The sequence below is a fragment of the Carassius gibelio genome, chromosome B24 (genome assembly GCF_023724105.1).
Source record: "Carassius gibelio isolate Cgi1373 ecotype wild population from Czech Republic chromosome B24, carGib1.2-hapl.c, whole genome shotgun sequence".
NCBI lineage: Eukaryota > Metazoa > Chordata > Actinopteri > Cypriniformes > Cyprinidae > Carassius > Carassius gibelio.
The window spans coordinates 6,614,130-6,635,268 of record NC_068419.1 but is presented as its reverse complement, the minus strand read 5'-3'; the positions used below and the strand labels follow the sequence as shown (position 1 = coordinate 6,635,268).

Below are 21,139 nucleotides of genomic sequence, written 5' to 3'. Positions count from 1 at the left end.
TTGGTTTGGAATCCAGTTTTTAATAATGAAATGAACCATAAAAAGCACATTTAAAACAATTTCTCATTTTAGTTACAAAAATGGGTCACCGAAAAGGCCTTAGCATTGCATTCACAGAAGGTTTCGAACAAAAAGAGGCCTAACAGATATGTATTTTTCCCATTTAAAAAAAAAACAAAAAACAAAATCCCCACCCAAAATATATAAACTTAACTGTATAACCAAGTTATATACAGGGCACATCATACTTGCATCGGTATGGTTAATTTCAAGATAGTTTGAGGTATGCGACCGATCTACAACTGAAAAAATAAAAATCCTAAAAACAAACAAATAACAAACAAAAATTAAATTAAAGTGAATGAATGGCAAGATTACTTAAATCAAGCACAGGAGCCAACATCAGTTGCGTTGCATGTGCTGTAGAATCTTCCTCGAGGTGTTCAAGGGCCAGACTGCGAGCGACTTTGGGATGGTCAATATATACAAAGGACTTACATTATAATTAATAATAGGGAACTGTTTGAATGCTGTCTTTTATTTGCTTAATAATAAGTACACAGTATTTCATCCACAAAATATCATTATTTCATTCTTTATTTATTCAGTTCTATAACTTATAAACCTTCGTGAGGGATTTGGAAATTAAGAGCCAGATGCAATTGTGACACACATGCAAGTTTTGAAAGTGGATTCAGAAACAACAATAATGTACAAAATAATAATTACAGTTTTATTAAAATACATCCTCTTTCTCATAGCACCTCTTTTTTTGTATTTTGAACAAGCACCATTGTTGTCGTCTTTTTTTCTTTTAATTTATTTTTTATTTTTTGCGCTGCACCGATAGACTCCGGATGAGAGGTCCTCCCTTTCTCCCTCTCGTGGACCTCCCAGGTTCACCGATTGCCTTGGCTTGACGTTGTCCTTCACCTTTTCGTTTCATAACAGGTTTCATGTGATCCTTGCCCTACAAGGGCAACAAGTATTTTCCTGGGTAATACATACATACAAGGTAAGACGTGTTTGCAACCCCATTTATTTATTTTTTATTCAAAACTTGCATGTGGCTGGAACAGGGGCTTGATGGTTTGATGAGATCAAGAAAAAAAGTCTTGACCCGTGCGCTAACCCGTCCTACCCTGCCAAGTTATGGGTATTTTTTTCTTTGTCTGTGTTTTTATTAGCCAAGGAAGCAGACTGGACCAACTTCGAATCCAAATTTCTGATTAGGATCCCCAAAGTCAGTGAACATCACATCGATGATCGGAACCTGATCGATCTTGGGAGTGTTAATCTCCAGCACCGTCTTTCCGTAGCCCTTCCTCACCTACAGGACGAGAGAAGGACAGTCAGAAATGTGCGTTGCATATTTAAACGATGCATATTTCAATCTATGATGGAAGACTTACCGCACAGCCGTCTGACAGGGCCTTGATGAAGGGGTTGCTGTCATATGACAGCTCCTCGTCATTGGAGCCGAGGAAGCGAATTGCCTTCTCGTAGCTGTCCGTAGTGGCGTCGTGCCAGGCGACCGACTGGTGGCAGCTGTAGGTCAGGTTTTGCCTGGCGGAAGCTGTCAGTAGTTTGAGGAAGGTCATCTGCACCTCGTTTATCGAGTTGCCTTCTGCGTCCACGTATGAAAGCTTGAGGGTGAAAACAAAAACAATAGAATGTTTTGCGGAATTCATCAGCAGTATTTTCAATTGGCACATTAAATAAGTTTTTGTGTAAATGTTTATATATATATATATATATATATATATACACACACACACACACACATATATACAGTTTAAATATTTGTAGTAGTAGTAGCAGAAATAGTAATAATAATAATAATAATATGTTATTATACATTTTTTATTGAGCACTAATTATTCTTTACGAAAAATACTTAGGTTTTAAATATGCAATAATACCTTGAAATTATACTATTTGAAAAGAAGAACATGTTTATAATTTATAATAAGTTATTAAAATAGACTCTTATTTTCCCTTTTTAAATATTTACATTTTATTAAAAAGTAAATTTTTAATTTTCTCTGACTCAATCAAAACCCAGTGGGATATTATTTTACCTAATATAATTAGTGCTGTCAAGCGATTAATCGCGATTAATCGCATCCAAAATAAAAGTTTTTGTTTACATATGTGTACAATGTATATTTAGTGTTTATATAAATACACACACATGCATGCATATATTTCATATATTACATTTATTTATTTATACATGTACATGTAAATACATGTACATATTTAAAAAATATATACTGTATGTGTGTGTGTATTTATACACATAATAAATATACACAACACACATATATATTATGCAAATAATTTTTTTTATTTTGGATCTGATTAATCGTGATTAATAGTTTGACAGCTCTAAATATAATATAATATAATATAATATAATATAATATAATATAATATAATATAATATAATATAATATAATATAATATAATATAATATAATAATTTTTGTCTAGGTATATTTTTTTGCGTTAATACGTTTTTTTTTCATAATCAGTAATAAGATGAGGAAAAAATCATTAAGTATTAACGTTAAAGCAAGTCACTGGTTTTCATTGGCACCAATAAAATGAATTCATTAATGAATAACTAGTACATTTGGAACTTTGAATAATAATAAAAAAAAAATCAAAAACACCAATACACTGATTTAATACTGGTAAAGTTCGAAACTCTGAATAATAGAAAAAACATTTCTTCTGACAAAGTAGAAAACAGTCAGAATCATAAGGTGCAGTGGTGCCTTTATAACTGCATCAAATATAAATGTGGTATGTGTGTTTGTGTTTGTAGGTGTGCTTGGCTTGTTGATGGATCCAGCGCTGCAGTGACAGCATCTTTTAAAAGCTGGTGTCTGTCCATTGGTTGAGTAAAGAAAAAAGACCAAGCAGACCACTCAGGTCCTTTTAGTTTTCGAAGGACAAGATGCTGTTTTTCATAAAGGAGAAGATGAAAGAAGAACGAGAGAGTGCACTTACCATTTTGCCACGCTTAAATTCACTGAACCAGGAGCCAGGAAGCTCTTTGGGCCATGAAGATATTCTCACCTTAAAGACGACACAAAGATGAATGTGAAAAAAATAAATAAAATAAAAATAAATAACAGAAAAAGACCAGCTGTGCGCATAGTTCTAAATAAACGGGAAATTTACTATCGCAGGAAATTCAATAAAATTAAACCCAGCTATTTTTCATACAGCATTTGTTCCAACAATTGGAATCAAATGAAGAACAATCTCACTGAAATATACGACTTTGTTTAACAAAGCATGAGAAAACTAGTTCATTTTAATGTTGAGAATGAGGTTTCCACTTAAATGTAATTTTATAAAAAATAATAATAAAAGAAAAATTATATATATATATATATATATATATATATATATATATATATATATATATATATATATATATATATATATATATATATATATATATATATATATATATATATCCTAAAATCATAAAGGTGTTATACTATTGTGGTATTATTTTCAATGGAATTCCTCCTCCTTCCACACTCCCTTTCTTTTTCTTTCTTTCTTTTTCTTTCTTTCTTTCTTTCTTTCTTTCTTTCTTTCTTTCTTTCTTTCTTTCTTTCTTTCTTTCTCTCTCTCTTGAGGTGAAAGTGACCTGGATAATGTCATACGTTTCACCCTTTAAGGTGTTTTTAAATCTTCACCTCCAAAAACGAACAATCCCGCCAAAAGCATCTCTTTGAAGTGACTGATTCAAGCACTCCCATGGTCTTTAGGAGAAAACCCATTGTATGTGACAGAGGTAAGATGTTGTGATCTCGTCTGGCTGTTATCGGCCAGTTCATCTTTAGGGGGTTTCAGAATGCCACTCACTCCATTTGACTGTTTATCAGGGAAGATGCAGGTCTCGCCTCCCGCTGTGAAGTTGCAGTACACTTTGAAGGAGTCCCCTGAGCATCCCTGGTTGGGATCAATGTAGTAATCACCTGAGAGAAAAACCCCATCAGACATCAGTATCTAGAACGACCACAGGTACAGTAAGAAATCATTTAGATCATACACGAAGATATCCTCCCACCCCTGCCTGGCTTTCTATTAATTTCCTCCGCTAAAATCACACACTTCACAGGCATCAGCAGTGGCGATGCGTTGTGTAAATAAAATAGCAGGCTAATGCGAGTGCGGAAAAACCAGCTCTGAAAGGTCAGTGTAAGAGCTGGCATTTTGTAAGCCATGATTTGGGAGGGAGAGGTTAGCTCTCGCCGGAGTCCGCAGAATGCTAAACATCTTCCCAATCAGCCGTCGACTGCTGCTGCTGCTATTCAAATCCTCCTGAGTGACACACTAAGAATTTTAGAAGCACAGCCAATACTGAGTAGCTTGGAAACCAGCAAACGCTGCATGTTTTCCTTTATTTATCTGTTCGCCAGTGTCTCTTCTACCCTCCACCTCGTTCACTCACCATCTGGGAATTCTGGGTGAGCGAGCTGTAGGTCTTTACAGCATCGTGCGGGGTTGCTTTGCGTGCCCATGGGGTACTTCATGCGCTCGATGTCCTGTTTGAGGTTATTCAAGGAGCTGAAGATGTCTTCCATGCCCTCTCCGTAGTCCAGCATGGTGCCAGCCTCGTCCGCTTGCATGTCGATGGAGCGACGGGACTTCTTGGGCATCTGGATAGGCAGAGGCTGGATGATCTCACCAGGGGGACCCTACAGAATGAGAAAATGAGTGTACGCTCCAGGAGCCTTTTGCATTTTATATAATTAAAATCTCCTTGAACCGGGCAGAAGTTCACTTACAGGAGGACCAGGAGGTCCAGCTGAGCCGGTGTCTCCCTTTTGACCGGCAGGACCCTGCAGGAAGACCATTTAAAAATCATAAGCTCTTTTCTCATTATAGCAAGCCCTTCACATTTATTGATGATTAAGTGGTACTTACAGTCGAACCCTTGGATCCCTTTGGCCCTTGTGGACCCTAAAGAAAAATAGAAAATGTATTCTGTGAACACTGATTTATAAAATGTATATATATTTGTAATATATTTTATATTGTTTATAAGTGTTGAGCCAGCCAAACAGAGTTAAAATTACAATTTGTGTAGAATTTAACAAGAATCAGGTCATTTATTAAAAAATAAAAAATGATATGTTACAAAATAAAATATCAAATGAAAAATGAAATATGCTCTTTGATCAAAAATACAGTAAAAAAATGGAATATTGTTAAATATTATTACAATTAACAATAACTGTTTTCTTGTTTATTTTAAATAATTTCATTTATTCCTGTGATAGCACAGCTGAATTTCCAGCCGTCTTCAGTGTCACATGATCCTTTAGAAATCATTCTAATAATTTTAAAGATTTTTTGATGACTAGAAAGTTCAAAACAACAGCATCTGTTTAATCTTTTGTAACATTATAAATACAGCCTTTTTTTAATAAATGTAATGTGTCCTGGGTAAATAAAAACAAAAACTTTACTGATGCCAAATATTTGTCAAAATTTTGAAACTTGTATACATTTTAATGATGAATACGGTCAGTGTTGGCAAGACTGCTGAGGTGGGCAGTCCAAAATGACAATTTTAAGAATAATTTGGTGTATTTAAAATGTATTACTTTTCCTGCTGTCTTAATTTTAACATATCTTATAGTTCTTTTATTTAATGGTTTACACAGATCACCTGACAACAGTGTCAGAAAGTGTTCAATCTGACGGCAACACAACACTGAATGCAAGATGCCAGACACAGAGCAAATACTCACAGGCAATCCAGGAGGACCGGGTGGACCAAGCGGACCAGAAGCACCACTGACACCCTACAGTTAACAGAGCAGCAGGTTAGAAAGCAGAACTTCATGTGATTCGTTTGTAAAGATGAGATGCATTCTCTCTCAAAGAACTGTCTTTAAAATTGCAATTCGTTTGTCACAGAGATGAAAATGACTCCTAATCCTCTGGTGTGTATTACACACTGATCATTACACTCCATTAGAGTCAAGGACTTTTGAGTTAATTCTGTGGAGAGGAATGCAGCCTCTGTTACTAAACACAGCAGCAGATCGCAAATCTGTCTAGTGGGAAATGTCAGTGAGATGGGATCGTTTTCAATTTTTTTCTAACTCACAGAAGGGGAGACTACAATTTCATTAAGCTTAATCGGAGTACATCTAAAGTTGCATTGCTTTAAACTACTGAAAAAAGGCGGACCAATGCAATTTCTAATAGATTATTCCATCAACTTTCAAAGGTTTTCTATATATTAACTGAAGCGTTTGACTGCATTGGATAAGTGTTGTATGGTTCTTCAATGAGGCAAAGAAAAACAAACATTTCACAGTTTGACTGTGAAAAAATGTAATCGCACTGGTGTTTGATGGGAATGTCTGGTGTAATAGAATTACCGCTGGCTCTGAGAACCTTTCATGACAGCATCATCCATAACACAATTATGATGATGTACACAGATGCAATAAGTGCAGACGTTATTGTTTCAGTCAGTCGTTACTTTAATTTGCAAGCATTACAGGAGGAGACGTCCTGATAGGTGCGCTGCTGGAGGTCTGACATTAGTTGTGTGATGGGGTGGAAAGGACACATAAATCATTAGTGACTCACAGAATCACCCTTGCTGCCAGCATTGCCCTGAGGACCAGGTAAACCCCGATCTCCCTTCTCTCCCTGCTCACCGGGGGGTCCGATGAGACCGATAAGACCGGGGTGACCCTGGAAGAAAAGCACATATGATAGTGGATGTCACAGAGCAGAAGATCTGATGGTCGACTTTTCAGCAAAATGTACAGACAGCAATGTTTTTATACACAGAGCCTGGAGCCAACAACCAAATTACCAAAGACAATGACCATGAATTCACATTGTACCAAAGTTTTTAGAAATTATTAAGAAAAAAATGAGAGGTTTAAAAGATAAAATAAATACTAATACTAAAATAATGAATGAACGTAAAAAATAAATAATAATAATTAAATAAGTATATATATATATATATATATATATATATATATATATATATATATATATATATATATATATATACAAGAGGAAAAAAAGAAAAATTACAAACTAAAGTAACACAAAAAAAATAAAAATTAAAACCTAAATTGGCAACTGGGAAAACATTTACTAACGAAATAATCACATGATAAATTATTTAAATTACATGAATAAATAAATTTTCATGGCTAATCATGGAAAAAAAAATATATATATATATTTTATACATAAATAAATTTTCATGGCAGTGTATGAAAATTAAATCAGTCAAAATCACTAAAATGTAGAAAATAAAAAAAAATAATAACTGGAAAATGTCATGATTATATTATTTACCTCATATAAATAAATACATTTATATGGCTATATAAATAAATAAATAAATAAATAAATAAATAAATAAATAAATAAATATATATATATATATATATATATATTAATCCAACTTGTGACACCAAAAGACAACAAAAAATTATTAGTATGTATACAATAACATTAATTATAATTTTTTTAATTAATGATTGAAAGTGGATTGTGAATTAATGAATTCAAAGTGGATTCCTAAACGTATATTATGTTTAAAATAAAAAGGTTTTTAAATAAAAACAAAACACTTCTGTATTTCATATTGAAACTTTTCCTCTGGCTTCCTGGAGTGACCAAGTCTAGTCTTTATCTGTGACCTTGAGCCCCTCTGAAATGTAAGACCCCACATTAATAAAAATGTCAAGAACAGAAATAGAATGTTACTCACCTTCTCACCCTTAGAGCCGGGGTCTCCTTTCAGGCCTGGGAGACCAGGAGGTCCCTAAATATCAAAGAACCAATAGTGAGAATTCAATTTGCACACATATCCTCACATGTACACACACACACACACACACACACACACACAGACACATAGAAAAGAGAGAGAGGATGAAAGGTAGAAAAGAAAGAACGAGCAAGGGCAACAGGGTCTCTTTTCTTACCATTGGTCCAGGTGGGCCGTCTTGTCCAGGAGCACCAGGAAGTCCTTGTTCACCCTGTGAAAATCCATCCAATTACAATAGCCATTATTGCATTGTTTTTTGCTTATGGTCTGGCATTGATTTACTCTGGGCTGGACAATGATTAATAGCCAAGATACTACAAAAAGTGTTTTCAAATAGACAAGAAACAGATACAGATTGTAGAAGAGAAAGATACAGATTGTAAACTCAAAGAGTTTACTGTTCCTGTGTGTATTTATGCTATTCAGTGGCCGCACAAATTATTTGAATACTTAAGCCACATTAAAAATGCATGAATTCCATTGCATTGCTTGTCCGCAGTGTAAAGAAAACAATCATAGCTGCCCTTGTACACCGACAATTATAAGACCAGGCAAAAGCCGCTAACATTGGCATTGGTGAGGACAGTTAGAACTATTGGGAAAATGCCATGTCACGTATTAAATATTCATGAGCTTGAGAAAGTTTAGAGAAAAGGTTAAACATCTTATATTTACAGAAACCTCTTGGTTTCATATATACATTATGATATTAAATTCACAGTTCTTTAAGTGCATCTTGAGTGTCCTAATACTGTTTGGGGTCAATGTATGTACAGTATGTGTATGTATTATGATGAATGGATGGGTGATGAATGACATGGGAACCCACCACAGGACCAGGGATTCCTCGTAGACCTTCGGGACCAGGCTTTCCGGGAGGGCCCTGAGGGCCAACTGGCCCCGTTTTACCTGGTGGACCCTCAGCTCCTGCCTCACCCTAAAGAGAAGAGAGGAATACAGAAAAGATTTAGATTTCTGATGCATACATTTGACATGCAATGTCTACTGAAATATCACTGAAAAAGAAAGAAAACTTTTATAAAAAAATATCTATATTTCATAAAAAGTGCATAAATGGAAGCATACTGTACACACTACTGTTGAAATGTTTAATGTCAATATTGTGGTTATTGTGAAATATTATTCAGCAAGGATGCAAATAAACTGATCAAATATGTCACTGTTATACATAAACAAGCTTTCGCATCGTATTAAAAATTTATTTGTTTTCATACTCAACTTTCTATCAAAAATTAAAGGTAAAAAAATATATATATATATATAATTGTATTATATTATATAAATGACTCTTTGAAGGTAAGAGACACTACATTAAAAACACTCAGCATACTTCAAATATGCAATTTAGATCATAAGGGTTCAGTTGATGAACTGAAGCTAAAACACAGCCTACACACTTCAGTCCCACAGTGACAATCTTTCCACATGTATTAACAGTGAGTCACTCTGTCAGAGATGTGCTTTTCTCCCATGGCTCGCTGTGCTTTAATTATGGCAGTGGAGGCTGTGCCTGGGCTGAATTGATTTGGAATGATGCGTTACCTTGGCGCCCTTCTCTCCTTGTCTGCCTTCAGCTCCAGAAGCCCCCGGGGGTCCCTGCGGATACAGAAAAGGAGATTTTTTCTCTGCTAGGCTGTAAAACAAATGGGGAAAAGGTCACGGTGAGACATCACGGTAGCCCTTCGGGGATCTTACTTGATGGCTATTAATGGGCAAATGGATCCGCTTGAAGGTCTTTTGTGCGAGCATATACTCATTCTGTTATTTGTAAACTTGACTGGGGCTAGTTGTCACATATTTACTTTAGTGAATATTTCCTTAGAGAATTGGCTATAAAAAACATTTCCCTTAAAGCGATGGTTATTGAACATGTCTCTCATTACATCCGGGAAAAAAATGTAAACTATGTCCAGCAAAAAATGCTACAGGTAACGTACAAAAAAAAAAAAAAAAAAAAATTGGATTTCTACTACATAAAATGTTATAGCTTGCCCCAGTCTGACATTTCTGAAAAATACCCTTGCCCTGGTAACATATTTCCACTTTTCTGTTAAAATCTACCTTCCTTTCATATTTAAACCTTGTTTGAAGTGTTTACGTAACAAGGTTGTTAAAAAAAAAAAAAAAAATTTAGTTATGGTGATAATAACAAATTTAAGATGGTTTGAAGTCAATGTTTGAAATTAGCATATAATGTAAAACCACTGCTAGAGAAAATATACATTTGTTTAATTGGACTTTTGATCTTATACTGTACAGTTACTGAGATCAAATCTGCTTGACAATTGGCCCTTGTCTTCCTTGTGTGATTTTAATTTAATGAAGAGCAGGAAGGAATCAACTAATGACAGCTGAAAGATTCACCAAATCCAATTATTCTCAAGATAGTTGAAAGACTCCCTAGTCTCTTGGGTCCAAGACTGAACAGAGTCAAAGAAATAAACAGAGAGAGAGAATACGCAAAAGGAATCTCCATATTTATTTCCAACCGCAGTCGGTAAAATGCTGAGAAAGCAGAACATCCCTTTGTTTGATGCAAAATAAGCTCTAGCCGGAATTGTTGATGCAGGAGACTTAATTCCACGAGATCAGTCTCCTCTTGCAGGATTTAAACACCTTTGCTGATGATATGGAAGTTTCTCTAGCCACAGTTGGTCAGCCATTGCTATCCTCATGTGCTGATAGGATGTATAATTTTTCCAGGGAGAGCTCCATCAAGCATATTGGGAAAGTGAGTGGGGTTTTCTCTCCATTTTGCATGAATAATGGATGTGTGTGAAAAGAGATGCTATAAAGCTTTATGGAGGAATAATGGGATAGCATAGCACTGCTGGGCTGGCTAATAAAATGGAAGGAGAACTGTTTGCCTGATAGTTATAGTAGGAGTCTTTACCAAACGATCCATGACCCCTAGAGACTGCAAAGTGGTACTATAGGGGGTCCAGCACTCATATTATCACCCAGTCTGGCTGGTCCAGTCAAAAATAAACAAGAGGTCCAAAATATCAGAAACACGCGACCACTAAATTGTGAAAATGCAAGTATATGACGTTGTGCATCGATGAAGATCGCAAAAAATCTCCTGCAAGTTCAGTGTAAATGCAGTAAAATTTATATTGTCTACAAGACAAGAGATGATAATAATATTTCACTTGCCGGTTTGATAGAGTGCCGTGAGAAACGCCTCAATACAATCTAAATTGAAAAAGTTAACTTTCTGGCGAAACAACCCTGTTTTCTGAGAGGCGACGAGGTGTCATTTGGCAGAACAAATTTCTCTTGATGTGGCAGTGGGAGAGGATTTCGAATTCCTGTCCCAAATGTGACAGTTATATTTCCTCCTCCTCTGTAACATCCTTTACACTGCTGTCCCCTCATCGCTGTCACTCAAACAGGCCAGGGATCAATATAACGTCTGGACTGATTTTCTTCTTTCATCCTGAGAGAGATGTAGGACTGCAGTGGAGGAAATGAGTTCTGGCTCAGACGCCGTTTAAACGCTGTTTTCGATTTCAGACTGATGATTTAGTATGCACTATTCATCGTGCTGTGAAGGACTTTGTTTTTTCGGTTTGCCATTGAATAGTGCGACCCAGGCGGAAAAACAAACCGATTATCTGTGCTGATGAGGAGGAGTCTTTAAATAAAAATGGTGACTGTTTCGCACAGGTCAGAATCTTCAATCCATACAATCAATAGCAGTTATAGTTTATTGTTCCATTCTTAGCGAGAAATGCTATTTTGTCTATTCCTTGGAAAACACAAAATATTGATCATTAGGAAAACTTGTTTTCCATGCCAGGGATATAAAAAAAACTGCTAAATAGATGCTGCTTAAAATAAAATAGAGAAGACTACGCATACTCTTTTGCCAGGAGGTCCTGGTGGGCCAGCTTCTCCAGAAGGACCAGGGGGACCCTGAAACAGAAAGAAGGAAGAAACTCAATCAATAACAACACAAATGAACCAGCCTAATGTAGATAATAGACTTTAGGTTTAAAACAAAACTTTTCACAACTAAACTGTCTTTTATAATTTGGCAAAAATATACTGAACACAATAAAGAGACACTGATTGTTTCAAAAGCAAAAATTATTATGCTGTGTGAATGGTTTGATTTAAAAAGGATAAACTTCTAATTAGAGAAGGGTAGCTGTATGCATTTTTGTGAAAGTTTGTTGCTCAAAACAAACCTCCATAGAACTGTAGCTTATAAATGGGCTTCGCAGTGAGACTCTCAATGCAAGACGTTCACATTTGTAAACCTCTAGATTCAGATACATTGAATTTAATGGTAAATTAACCAATTTCCCTGCACTGGAAAATCCAAATTACAATAATAAATGTTAATAAGGACTGCAATTTATGGGCTGCCACTGTAGGCTCAGGCAATTATGTCTGACTTCTGCATATCCAAAAGCAGTTTATTAATCTATCTGTACTGTATATATACTTATACTATAGGAAAAAAAACGAAAGAAAAAAACAATGCTCTACAATTTAATGTGTACAGCAGGAAATAATAATAGAAGTCATACATATAGTCAAAAAAACAAACAAACAAAAAAAACCTATAGTCAAAGGTATTCCACCTAAATATGCTGATACTCACAGGTTGACCAGACTCTCCATCCTCTCCTTTTTCTCCTGGGCCTCCATCAATTCCCTGATAATCCACAATATTTCAGAGACAAATAAATTGACAATTGAAAAACTAAACAAATGCCTTGCTGACAATTTACACTGCAAAGACATTTTAATAATTCAAAATCAATGGTATGATATAATATTATAATAATTTACAGGACTTTTAGTGATGGATTTTGGCACTTACAGCAACACCTGGCTCACCAGGTGGACCTGGGTCTCCAGGAAAACCAACAGGGCCCTGTAGTAAAAGATTGAAAACACAGGTTTAACAGAATAATGTATCAATTACTTAAGTGTCCTTAATAAATATTAGGACCTGCAAAACCAAATGTATCAGTCAGAGGCACAGTATCATTTCAATTTAATTGAAATCTCATATTTAATTGACATAATCCATCTAAAAAAAACTATTTCTTTCAGTAAAGCTCACCTCATTGCTGTAGTGGCATCTAACTTTTCATGCCGTTTATACATGCATAAGACCTCACCTAGTTGTGTCACACTTACAGGATTACCCTTGGGTCCATCATCTCCAGGGGGTCCTTTGGGACCTGCAGGTCCAGCAGCACCAGAGGGACCAGCTTCACCTTTCTCTCCTCTCTCACCTTTTGGGCCCTGCAGCATATATAACAAAGATGAAAGGGCAGAATAAAGAGCCCTGAGGCACTCCATGAACAAAAGCACCCTGAGAACAATGAGTGCAGCCAAGCTCTACATTTTGATATAGCAATTCAAAAGAGTTAATCAGCCATTCATGTCGGTATTGACAGGTTAAGAGTTTTGACAGGCTGTAATTTAGATATTAAACACACACCTTTATTCTAAAAGTTTGAGAGAAATTTTATTCTTCATGATATAAAGTTAACTGACAACAGTGTGAGAAATATTATATTGCAAACATCACTGTATTAAACATTTCATTATATAAGGAAAGGAAACACCTTTATTGGAAGCATTTCTGCAATTTAGCCACTCACTTAGTGTGGCTGCTTAATTTGAGACAATCAATAAAGCCAGAGAAGCTTACAGGAAGTGATTACCCGCACCATCACACCGATCGCTCTCGAAAACTTCACTTACCCCAGGTCCAGGCTCGCCAGGAGGTCCAGGGTTTCCAGCTTCTCCTTGCTCACCCTGTTAAGAATATTGCAAGTTATAAGTTATTACACAAGACCATGTAATTGTGCTATATGATGTTCCATCTGACTGGAAATCCAGAATTTCGAGCATTCAGGTAGGCAAAATGCAAACAAATCATACTGAAATTAAAGCTGAACTTACATTATGGAAACATTAATGGAAGTTTTAAATTTAACTTTAGTTTCTTCAACTTCAGACAATTAGCAGCACTACCATTTTGTTGCTTTATACGTCATCTTCAATGTTTTTGACAAATGACTGAAGATCAGAGATGTCAAGTGGATTCTAATGGAATGAATCATAAGTACTATTATCGAAACAAAACTGCATGTTGTTTCTTGGTTGTTTTCTAGCTTAGCTGGTCTATAGCGGACATAACGTTTGGCTCCAAATGGATGTAACCTCATGGTGACCTGTTACATATTCTAAATTCATCTCCACAGCCAGCTACAGCGTTAAATATTGATGGCCTGTAGGCCTGCCAAATAGCTGTGAAACTGAGGGGGTTTATCAGAACGGCGGTAATGTACACATGGATTGTTTTGTTAAACTAATTAAGACAAAAACGATGACACCAATAATAAATGAATGAAGTCTGTAACAGAGATTTGAAACCATATTTTTGGGAATAAACACCAAAGATGGGAATATTCTTACCTTCTCACCTACAGATCCCATTCCTCCTATTCCACCAGGAGGACCTTGTGGACCCTTCAATAAATGGAGTCGATTTGTTAAGCGGCATACATGAAAACCATTAACGCTAGAGCCATTTAGTTAAACAAAGTAGTGTAATTAATGGATTTGCTGATAGGATAAGAAGTTCAATGGTGAGAGATGGTCTTACGTCAGCACCGGAAGGACCTTGAGGACCTCTGGGACCAGGTGGGCCAGGGGGACCCTGTGGCGAAACAAGAAGAGAGACAATTGAGACTTAATAGCTGTAGATTAATACATAAAAAATAAAATAACATAATGTGAATAAATGACCAAATCATATAAAGTCACATCAAAGGCAGTTAAAGAGATAAATAAATTATAATAATTAATAACTAGTTAATAATTGGATAAAACATCTTACCATAGGACCAACGTCTCCATTTTCTCCTTTCTCACCAGATGGTCCAGGAAGACCCTATAAAAAAAAACAAATGAATATTCTTGTATTATGTGCATTTATAATAATAACATAAACTGACATCAGCAGCCGTGCAAAGAAATGTGCAAAGACACACTGTTGCTGTAAGGCACCGAAATGGTCCCGTTGATGAAAAGAGAAGAATAATCTGGCTCAGACGCAGTTACCGGAGGACAGCAATAATGCTTCATTTCAGAATTGGCGGAGAAAGGCAAAAGGGCCATATGGCAAATGGAAGAGGCAGAGGCGGAGTACAGGAGTGTTTATTGAGTTTCGCTGTCTGTCCTCTTGAAATCCAAGAGAGCAGCTAATATCCTTTGTCAGATTTTTAGCTCATGTTCAGTGTGAACACTATATTGTTTGTCACCTTTTCATAGGCGGCGAATGGCTAGGGGTGAAAAACGTAGAGGACTTTCAACACTAAGCACAATATGAAAGCTATTTTACCCAGCACAGAAACCCATCTATGCACATTTACCAAATATATTTCCCCAGAGCGGAACAAGTTTTATTTGAACATTTGGGGAAGGACATGTCCCCCATCAAAACACTATTACTCCCTAAAAATGCACCTAGGACGAAACACAATCCGGAACATTGTGAGAATAAAACGGGCCACCAAAAAGAAGTTAGAAGGCAAGCAGTGTACCACTAAGGGGCTATCGGAAAAATTCTAACCGTTTTTTTAAGCTTAATTAATTGCCAATTAAATGTTTTACCCAGCAGAAAAGGTGAAACATCCATAAGTGTGAGTAACCACAGAAGCATTGAAGTCCAAAGCACTATATCATTAGAGACCTCGGATAAAACACAGCTGCGCTGGAGAATACACAAGCTAGGGATGTGACCCCGGTATCATATGTGTTTGATTCTTGACATTTACTCCCTAATTGCGCTGCTCATTCAAAGGCGTTTCTTCGCTAACCGTAACATGTCAGAAGTGAGCACATCTAAAGTCTAATTTTGTCTGATATTTACTCGTCCAACACGTGCCCTGCAGACTTGGCAGACCAACACGTTCTCGCTGACTGGTAATAGATCTCATCGGGGCAGAAGCCCTTAGTCAGAGACCATTAACATGAACACTCATGGAGTTGCCTGAAGGGTGTTAGTGCACTGCTCTAATGTCTATTGGACCGGGTCACTAAATGCAATTAATGAAATCCAAATGGAAGTGCATTACGCCCAATTAAAACTCAATTGTATCAAATGGCTCTGAGATTTGGTGGCGTAAGAGGACTATAGGAGCAGTCGATGTTACTCCATTACAGCAATGACTTGCCTTCAGAGGAATCAGCTAATTGATAGATAGAGAAATGGCAGAACCTTCAGGTTTCAGATTGTAATGTGATAAAAAAAAAAAAAGAGAGAGATGAGATGATTAATATAAATCTTCTACAAATACAGTGTTTACCACTCAAACATGACATGACTGTGATTTGTATGTTTCACAACACTGAAACTACTAGAGTATATTCGTTGACAGGTGCAAAAAAAACTAATTATAAAAAATATTATAAATTAATATTTGCTGTTACAATAAAGAATACATTTATTTCAAATTATAAAAATAACTCTGTATTTTAATAAAATAAATGCAGACTAAAAAAACATAAATTTTTTTTATACAAATCCGATTCCAAAAAGGTTGGGACACTGTACTAATTTTGAGTAAAAAAGGAATGGAATAATTTTTAAATCTCATAAACTTAAATTTTATTCACAATATAATATAGAAAACATATCAAATGTTGAAAGTGAGACATTTTGAAATGTCATGCCAAATATCGGCTCATTTTGGATTTCATGAGAGCTACACATTCCAAAAAAGTTGGGACAGGTAGCAATAGGAGGCCGGAAAAGTTAAATGTAAATATAAGGAACAGCTGGAGGACCAATTTGCAACTTATTAAGTCAATTGGCAACTTGATTGGGTATACAAAGAGCCTCTCAAGTTGCAGTGTCTCTCAGAAGTCAAGATGGACAGAGGATCACCAATTCCCCCAATGCTGCGGCGAAAAATAGTGGAGCAATATCAGAAAGGAGTTTCTCAGAGAAAAATTGCAAAGAGTTTGAAGTTCTCATCATCTACGGTGCATAATATCATCCAAAGATTCAGAAAATCTGGAACAATCTCTGTGCGTAAGGGTCAAGGCTGGAAAACCATACTGGATGCCCCATCACATCACTGGCTAAAACTCTATAGGTAAAAAAATAAGCTATATCTAAACATGATCCAGAAGCGCAGACGTTTTCTCTGGGCCATGGCTCATTTAAAATGGACTGTGGCAAAGTGGAAAACTGTTCTGTGGTCAGACGAATCAAAATTTGAAGTTCTTTTTGGAAAACTGGGACTCCATGTCATCCGGACTAAAGAGGACAATGACAACCCAAGTTGTAATCAGGGCTCAGTTCAGAAGCCTGCATCTCTGATGGTATGGGGTTGCATGAGTGCGTGTGGCATGGGCAGCTTACACCTCTAGAAAGGCACCATCAATGCTGAAAGGTATATCCAAGTTCTAGAACAACATATGCTCCCATCCAGGCATCGTTTCTTTCAGGGAAGACCTTGCATTTTCCAAAATGACAATGTCAGACCACATACAGTACTGCATTAATTACAACATCATGGCTGCATAGAAGAAGGATCCAGGTACTGAAATGGCCAGCCTGCAGTCCAGATCTTCCACGCATAGAAAACATTTGGGAACTCATTGAGCACCTAGAAACCTGTATTACAAGGTTGGGGCAAGAATGGGACAACATTCCTATTGTCTCCTCAGTCTCCAGACGTTTGCAGACTGTTATAAAAAGAAGAGGGGATACCACACCGTGGTACACATGGCCTTGTTCCAACTTTTTTGAGATGTGTTGATGCCATGAAGTTTAAAATCAACTTTATTTTTCCCTTAAAATTATACGTTTTCTCAGTTTAAACATTTGATATGTCATCTATGTTGTATTCTGAAAAAAATATTTAAATGTGAAACTTCCACATCATTGCATTCTGTTTTTATTAACAATCTGTGTCCCAAAATTTTTGGAATCGGTTTGTGTATATATATTTTTATATATTATTTTAACACATTGAGAACTCATACTCTCCCATAAAAAAGAAAATAAAAATATCAATAAAAATTAATATGACTGAATTTGTCTGAATATGTTTGTTTTAATTGGTCAAGAATTGTGTCAGTCAATAATGGCAACAACTTATTGAGCAAATATATCTTTAAATGCATAAATATATATAGATTACTAAACTCTAGGTAAAATTACCGTGCAAACATTTTGGGACTTATATTGCACAAAACCTTTTCTACTTCTAATACATTCTCTAATTAGTAGCAGAATTGAATTGGTAGTAATTATACCACCAGCAAACCATCTGGTTTTAAACGGTTTATGTACTGGACCCTACTCTTGCATGTCTGTACTGAGTCTGTACTTGTTTACAGGGCGATTCCAGCAGAGGGGGAATCAAAAGGAAATCAATTCACATCCCAAACACCTCCCAATGCATCTACTGCCCAGGGCCACCAGTTAATGTTGTTTGTGCAGCATTAGTCTGAGTTACCATGGGACTGGGGACTCAGTGCTACACAAAAATAAAACATATTTGGGCCGTCATTGGCACAGCGGCACTCACCTGCAGACCGATGGGACCAGGAGGTCCAGGGAAGCCTCGGGATCCTTCATCTCCCTTCTGTCCAAACATACCCTGCTGTCCACGAGGACCTGGCTCACCATCACTTCCCTGAAAAAGACATTAGTCAGAGTTGAGATGCATTTCATTATATGCAAAATGTCACAAATAAAAGATTTTTGTATGTGCAGTCAAGAATTACAGCAGGTCCAGGAGCTCCAACAGTTCCCTGAAGACCAGGTGGACCCGGGGGACCCTAATGGACACAATAAAAGAACATAATCAAAACAACAGATCTGTACTAAGAGATGGGAATCTTAAGAAATTCTGTTTCCTTAATAATTCAAATACTGTCTCTTTTTGTACTTTTGAGGAAATTATTTGCTTTTAGTTAGTTAATTTTAAGTTGAACATGATGGTAAATGTGAAAATCTTTCAGTCATTGCTTTTTAAGCAAAACTGATTCTGAATGCAAATCGTACTGTGTGTATAATTAAGGATTTTACAATTGAATATACTCACATGTTCGCCTTTGTCACCTTTGCTTCCTTTCTGGCCTGGTTCTCCCACTTCTCCCTGAAAAGGTTTAAAAATCAGTCATGCAATATCCAATTTGCCTTATTAAATCTATGTAACACATAAATCACACACACACAACTGAAAGAAGCTCCATGTGAAAGTAAACCATTTACTGTGCAGTAAAAGATATGACATTGCCGTCAACATGCATTTAGTTTTACTGTAAATGAAATGCTAAATATTGTCTCTGAACTAACAGACATGACCAAATAAAGCATTTCTACAACATATTCTTTGCACGTAAGCTCATGAAGCTTGTTAGAAGATACTGATGGAGAGACAACGTTTATGGTACTCTGCGCTAATTTGATTATAGGCGGCCTTCGCTGATGATGATGGATTGGCGGCAAGGTAGAGTGACTGAGAGATGGCCGTGCAGTGTGTGTTTGTGATGATAAAGATTGATCGCTGTCCTAAAAGTGAGTGCAAGTAATTCTGGGAAGAGATGTGAGATATACTAAAGTGATAGGAGATAAATAATATTCCTGTTTTCTAGTACAATATGTAAGAAGCAACATTGTAAAAGTGTTCTTCTTGAATAAAGTGTATTTTTTCTTTCTTACCTCACTGGCAAATAGTTTTTTTTAAGGACAAAATGAAGACATTTTAGTGAGATTTATTCTTGAAATCTATTTAAGATATATTTTCTGAAAACTCTTTCATTTCACTCCTACTTAGTTTTTTTTTTAGCCGTGTACAACCTGTTAATGTAGCTTTAGAAATTGACAGAAAACCTCTAAATTAAAGTAAAGATGAAGTGAAATCCATTACAGTCGTGTTTTAGTGGCTGTGAATAGTCTTCAGGAACTGACACATCAAGAAAAGCAGTGTATTAATATATATATATGGTAATGTAATGTATCCCCTCTGTTCTGTGTAAACGTATTAAAGTGAATCAAAATTGCAGTTAACCTTGTCACCATCTTCTCCAGGTGGACCCTGAGGTCCTGCTGGACCTGGCAGACCAACTGGACCTTGTACTCCATCCCGACCAGCTGGACCTGGGGGACCTCTCTCTCCCTGAACAAAAAAAATAAAAAGATTTTTCAGCTTGTGCAAAATCACATTCCGAATTGCAATCTTAATCATAACCTTTTTTTGTAAATAGTAGTATCATAAGTGATGCTAAGGTGGAGCCTATGCAGTTGCTTTGCTATAAGAAACCTTAAACTTTTTAATGTCACTGTAATATAAGAAACAAATTGACCATTTTTATGTCTAATCAGAATAATTACCGGTCCACCCTTCTCTCCAGCAGGTCCTGGGGGTCCCTGAGGTCCAGTGCGTCCAGACAGACCAATGGGGCCAGCAGGTCCTGCTGCTCCTCTCTCACCAGGGGAACCCTATGACAACAGGTGATTTAACATATTTGACACGTAGATACTCCATAGACATATACATGCTACACGAGTCTAATTTATTGAAGCATGTAGACCACATTAATATGCTTCTAAAGATCAGGCGTACCTCACTCATTAGTCATGTACAAAGGATTAAACCAGTTTTTCCCAAGCAACCACCAAACCACGTCCTATTAAGGATGTATTTTTAGTCCTGAAAATCCAAATGAGGAGCTTTTGCTTTTGAATCATTTTACTCTAGTCCGAAAAATCAAGTCTTGCTTAAAAATTTAAGCCCTGTCAAAATGACTCCAGACCAGCCGAACATGAAGGGCTCTGTGTAAAACTATGTTTACTGTAAGTCTGTGTTGATATAAGGGGGTTGCTATGTGGTTGCTACGGTGTTCCGAGTGTAAGTTGTAAGTTTGTAACGTAATAAGTGTTAAATCATAAGTCCCACAACTTTCCTTAATAAAGCTGATAAATGTGTGGTATCATATCGTATCATATCGTATCCACGGTACAAGCCATGCGGGACAGTATATGCACCAAAGTGCACCTGATAGTGATCTTCAACACATGTGAATGAAATTGCCCAAACCTGTGTACTGTGTTATGGCAAGTTCAAAAAGCTTCTATACAACAGTGTGTGGATGATCACACTGGCACAAGCTGTTCTTCCTGTTGGGTGCCAAATCTGCTCTTACTAGCCCATTGACGCCACACCTCTTTTTCTAAACATGGTTTAATTGGTAGACCCCTACATCTTCATACAAA

The 21,139-nt window shown here is 36.4% G+C and overlaps 1 protein-coding gene across 6 annotated transcripts in view; it reads right to left on the bottom strand.

Annotated features, from left to right (window-relative positions):
* LOC128013379 (collagen alpha-1(XI) chain-like) overlaps nucleotides 1-21,139 on the bottom strand; it is a 68,845-nt gene continuing 47,706 nt past the window's right edge. For all 6 annotated transcript variants that reach the window (XM_052596329.1, XM_052596331.1, XM_052596330.1 and 3 more), the window contains 26 exons: nucleotides 20,258-20,365; nucleotides 19,935-20,042; nucleotides 18,966-19,019; nucleotides 18,646-18,699; nucleotides 18,447-18,554; nucleotides 14,741-14,794; nucleotides 14,507-14,560; nucleotides 14,317-14,370; nucleotides 13,600-13,653; nucleotides 13,027-13,134; nucleotides 12,704-12,757; nucleotides 12,482-12,535; nucleotides 11,734-11,787; nucleotides 9,412-9,465; nucleotides 8,678-8,785; nucleotides 8,006-8,059; nucleotides 7,789-7,842; nucleotides 6,639-6,746; nucleotides 5,786-5,839; nucleotides 4,956-4,991; nucleotides 4,817-4,870; nucleotides 4,480-4,726; nucleotides 3,891-4,003; nucleotides 3,018-3,086; nucleotides 1,413-1,646; nucleotides 1-1,330 (listed from right to left, as the gene is read on the bottom strand). In XM_052596329.1, the coding sequence (XP_052452289.1) occupies nucleotides 1,184-1,330; nucleotides 1,413-1,646; nucleotides 3,018-3,086; nucleotides 3,891-4,003; nucleotides 4,480-4,726; nucleotides 4,817-4,870; nucleotides 4,956-4,991; nucleotides 5,786-5,839; nucleotides 6,639-6,746; nucleotides 7,789-7,842; nucleotides 8,006-8,059; nucleotides 8,678-8,785; nucleotides 9,412-9,465; nucleotides 11,734-11,787; nucleotides 12,482-12,535; nucleotides 12,704-12,757; nucleotides 13,027-13,134; nucleotides 13,600-13,653; nucleotides 14,317-14,370; nucleotides 14,507-14,560; nucleotides 14,741-14,794; nucleotides 18,447-18,554; nucleotides 18,646-18,699; nucleotides 18,966-19,019; nucleotides 19,935-20,042; nucleotides 20,258-20,365 (2,250 nt within the window). In that variant the 3' untranslated portion in view covers nucleotides 1-1,183. The remainder of the gene's footprint in view (nucleotides 1,331-1,412; nucleotides 1,647-3,017; nucleotides 3,087-3,890; nucleotides 4,004-4,479; nucleotides 4,727-4,816; nucleotides 4,871-4,955; nucleotides 4,992-5,785; nucleotides 5,840-6,638; nucleotides 6,747-7,788; nucleotides 7,843-8,005; nucleotides 8,060-8,677; nucleotides 8,786-9,411; nucleotides 9,466-11,733; nucleotides 11,788-12,481; nucleotides 12,536-12,703; nucleotides 12,758-13,026; nucleotides 13,135-13,599; nucleotides 13,654-14,316; nucleotides 14,371-14,506; nucleotides 14,561-14,740; nucleotides 14,795-18,446; nucleotides 18,555-18,645; nucleotides 18,700-18,965; nucleotides 19,020-19,934; nucleotides 20,043-20,257; nucleotides 20,366-21,139) is intronic.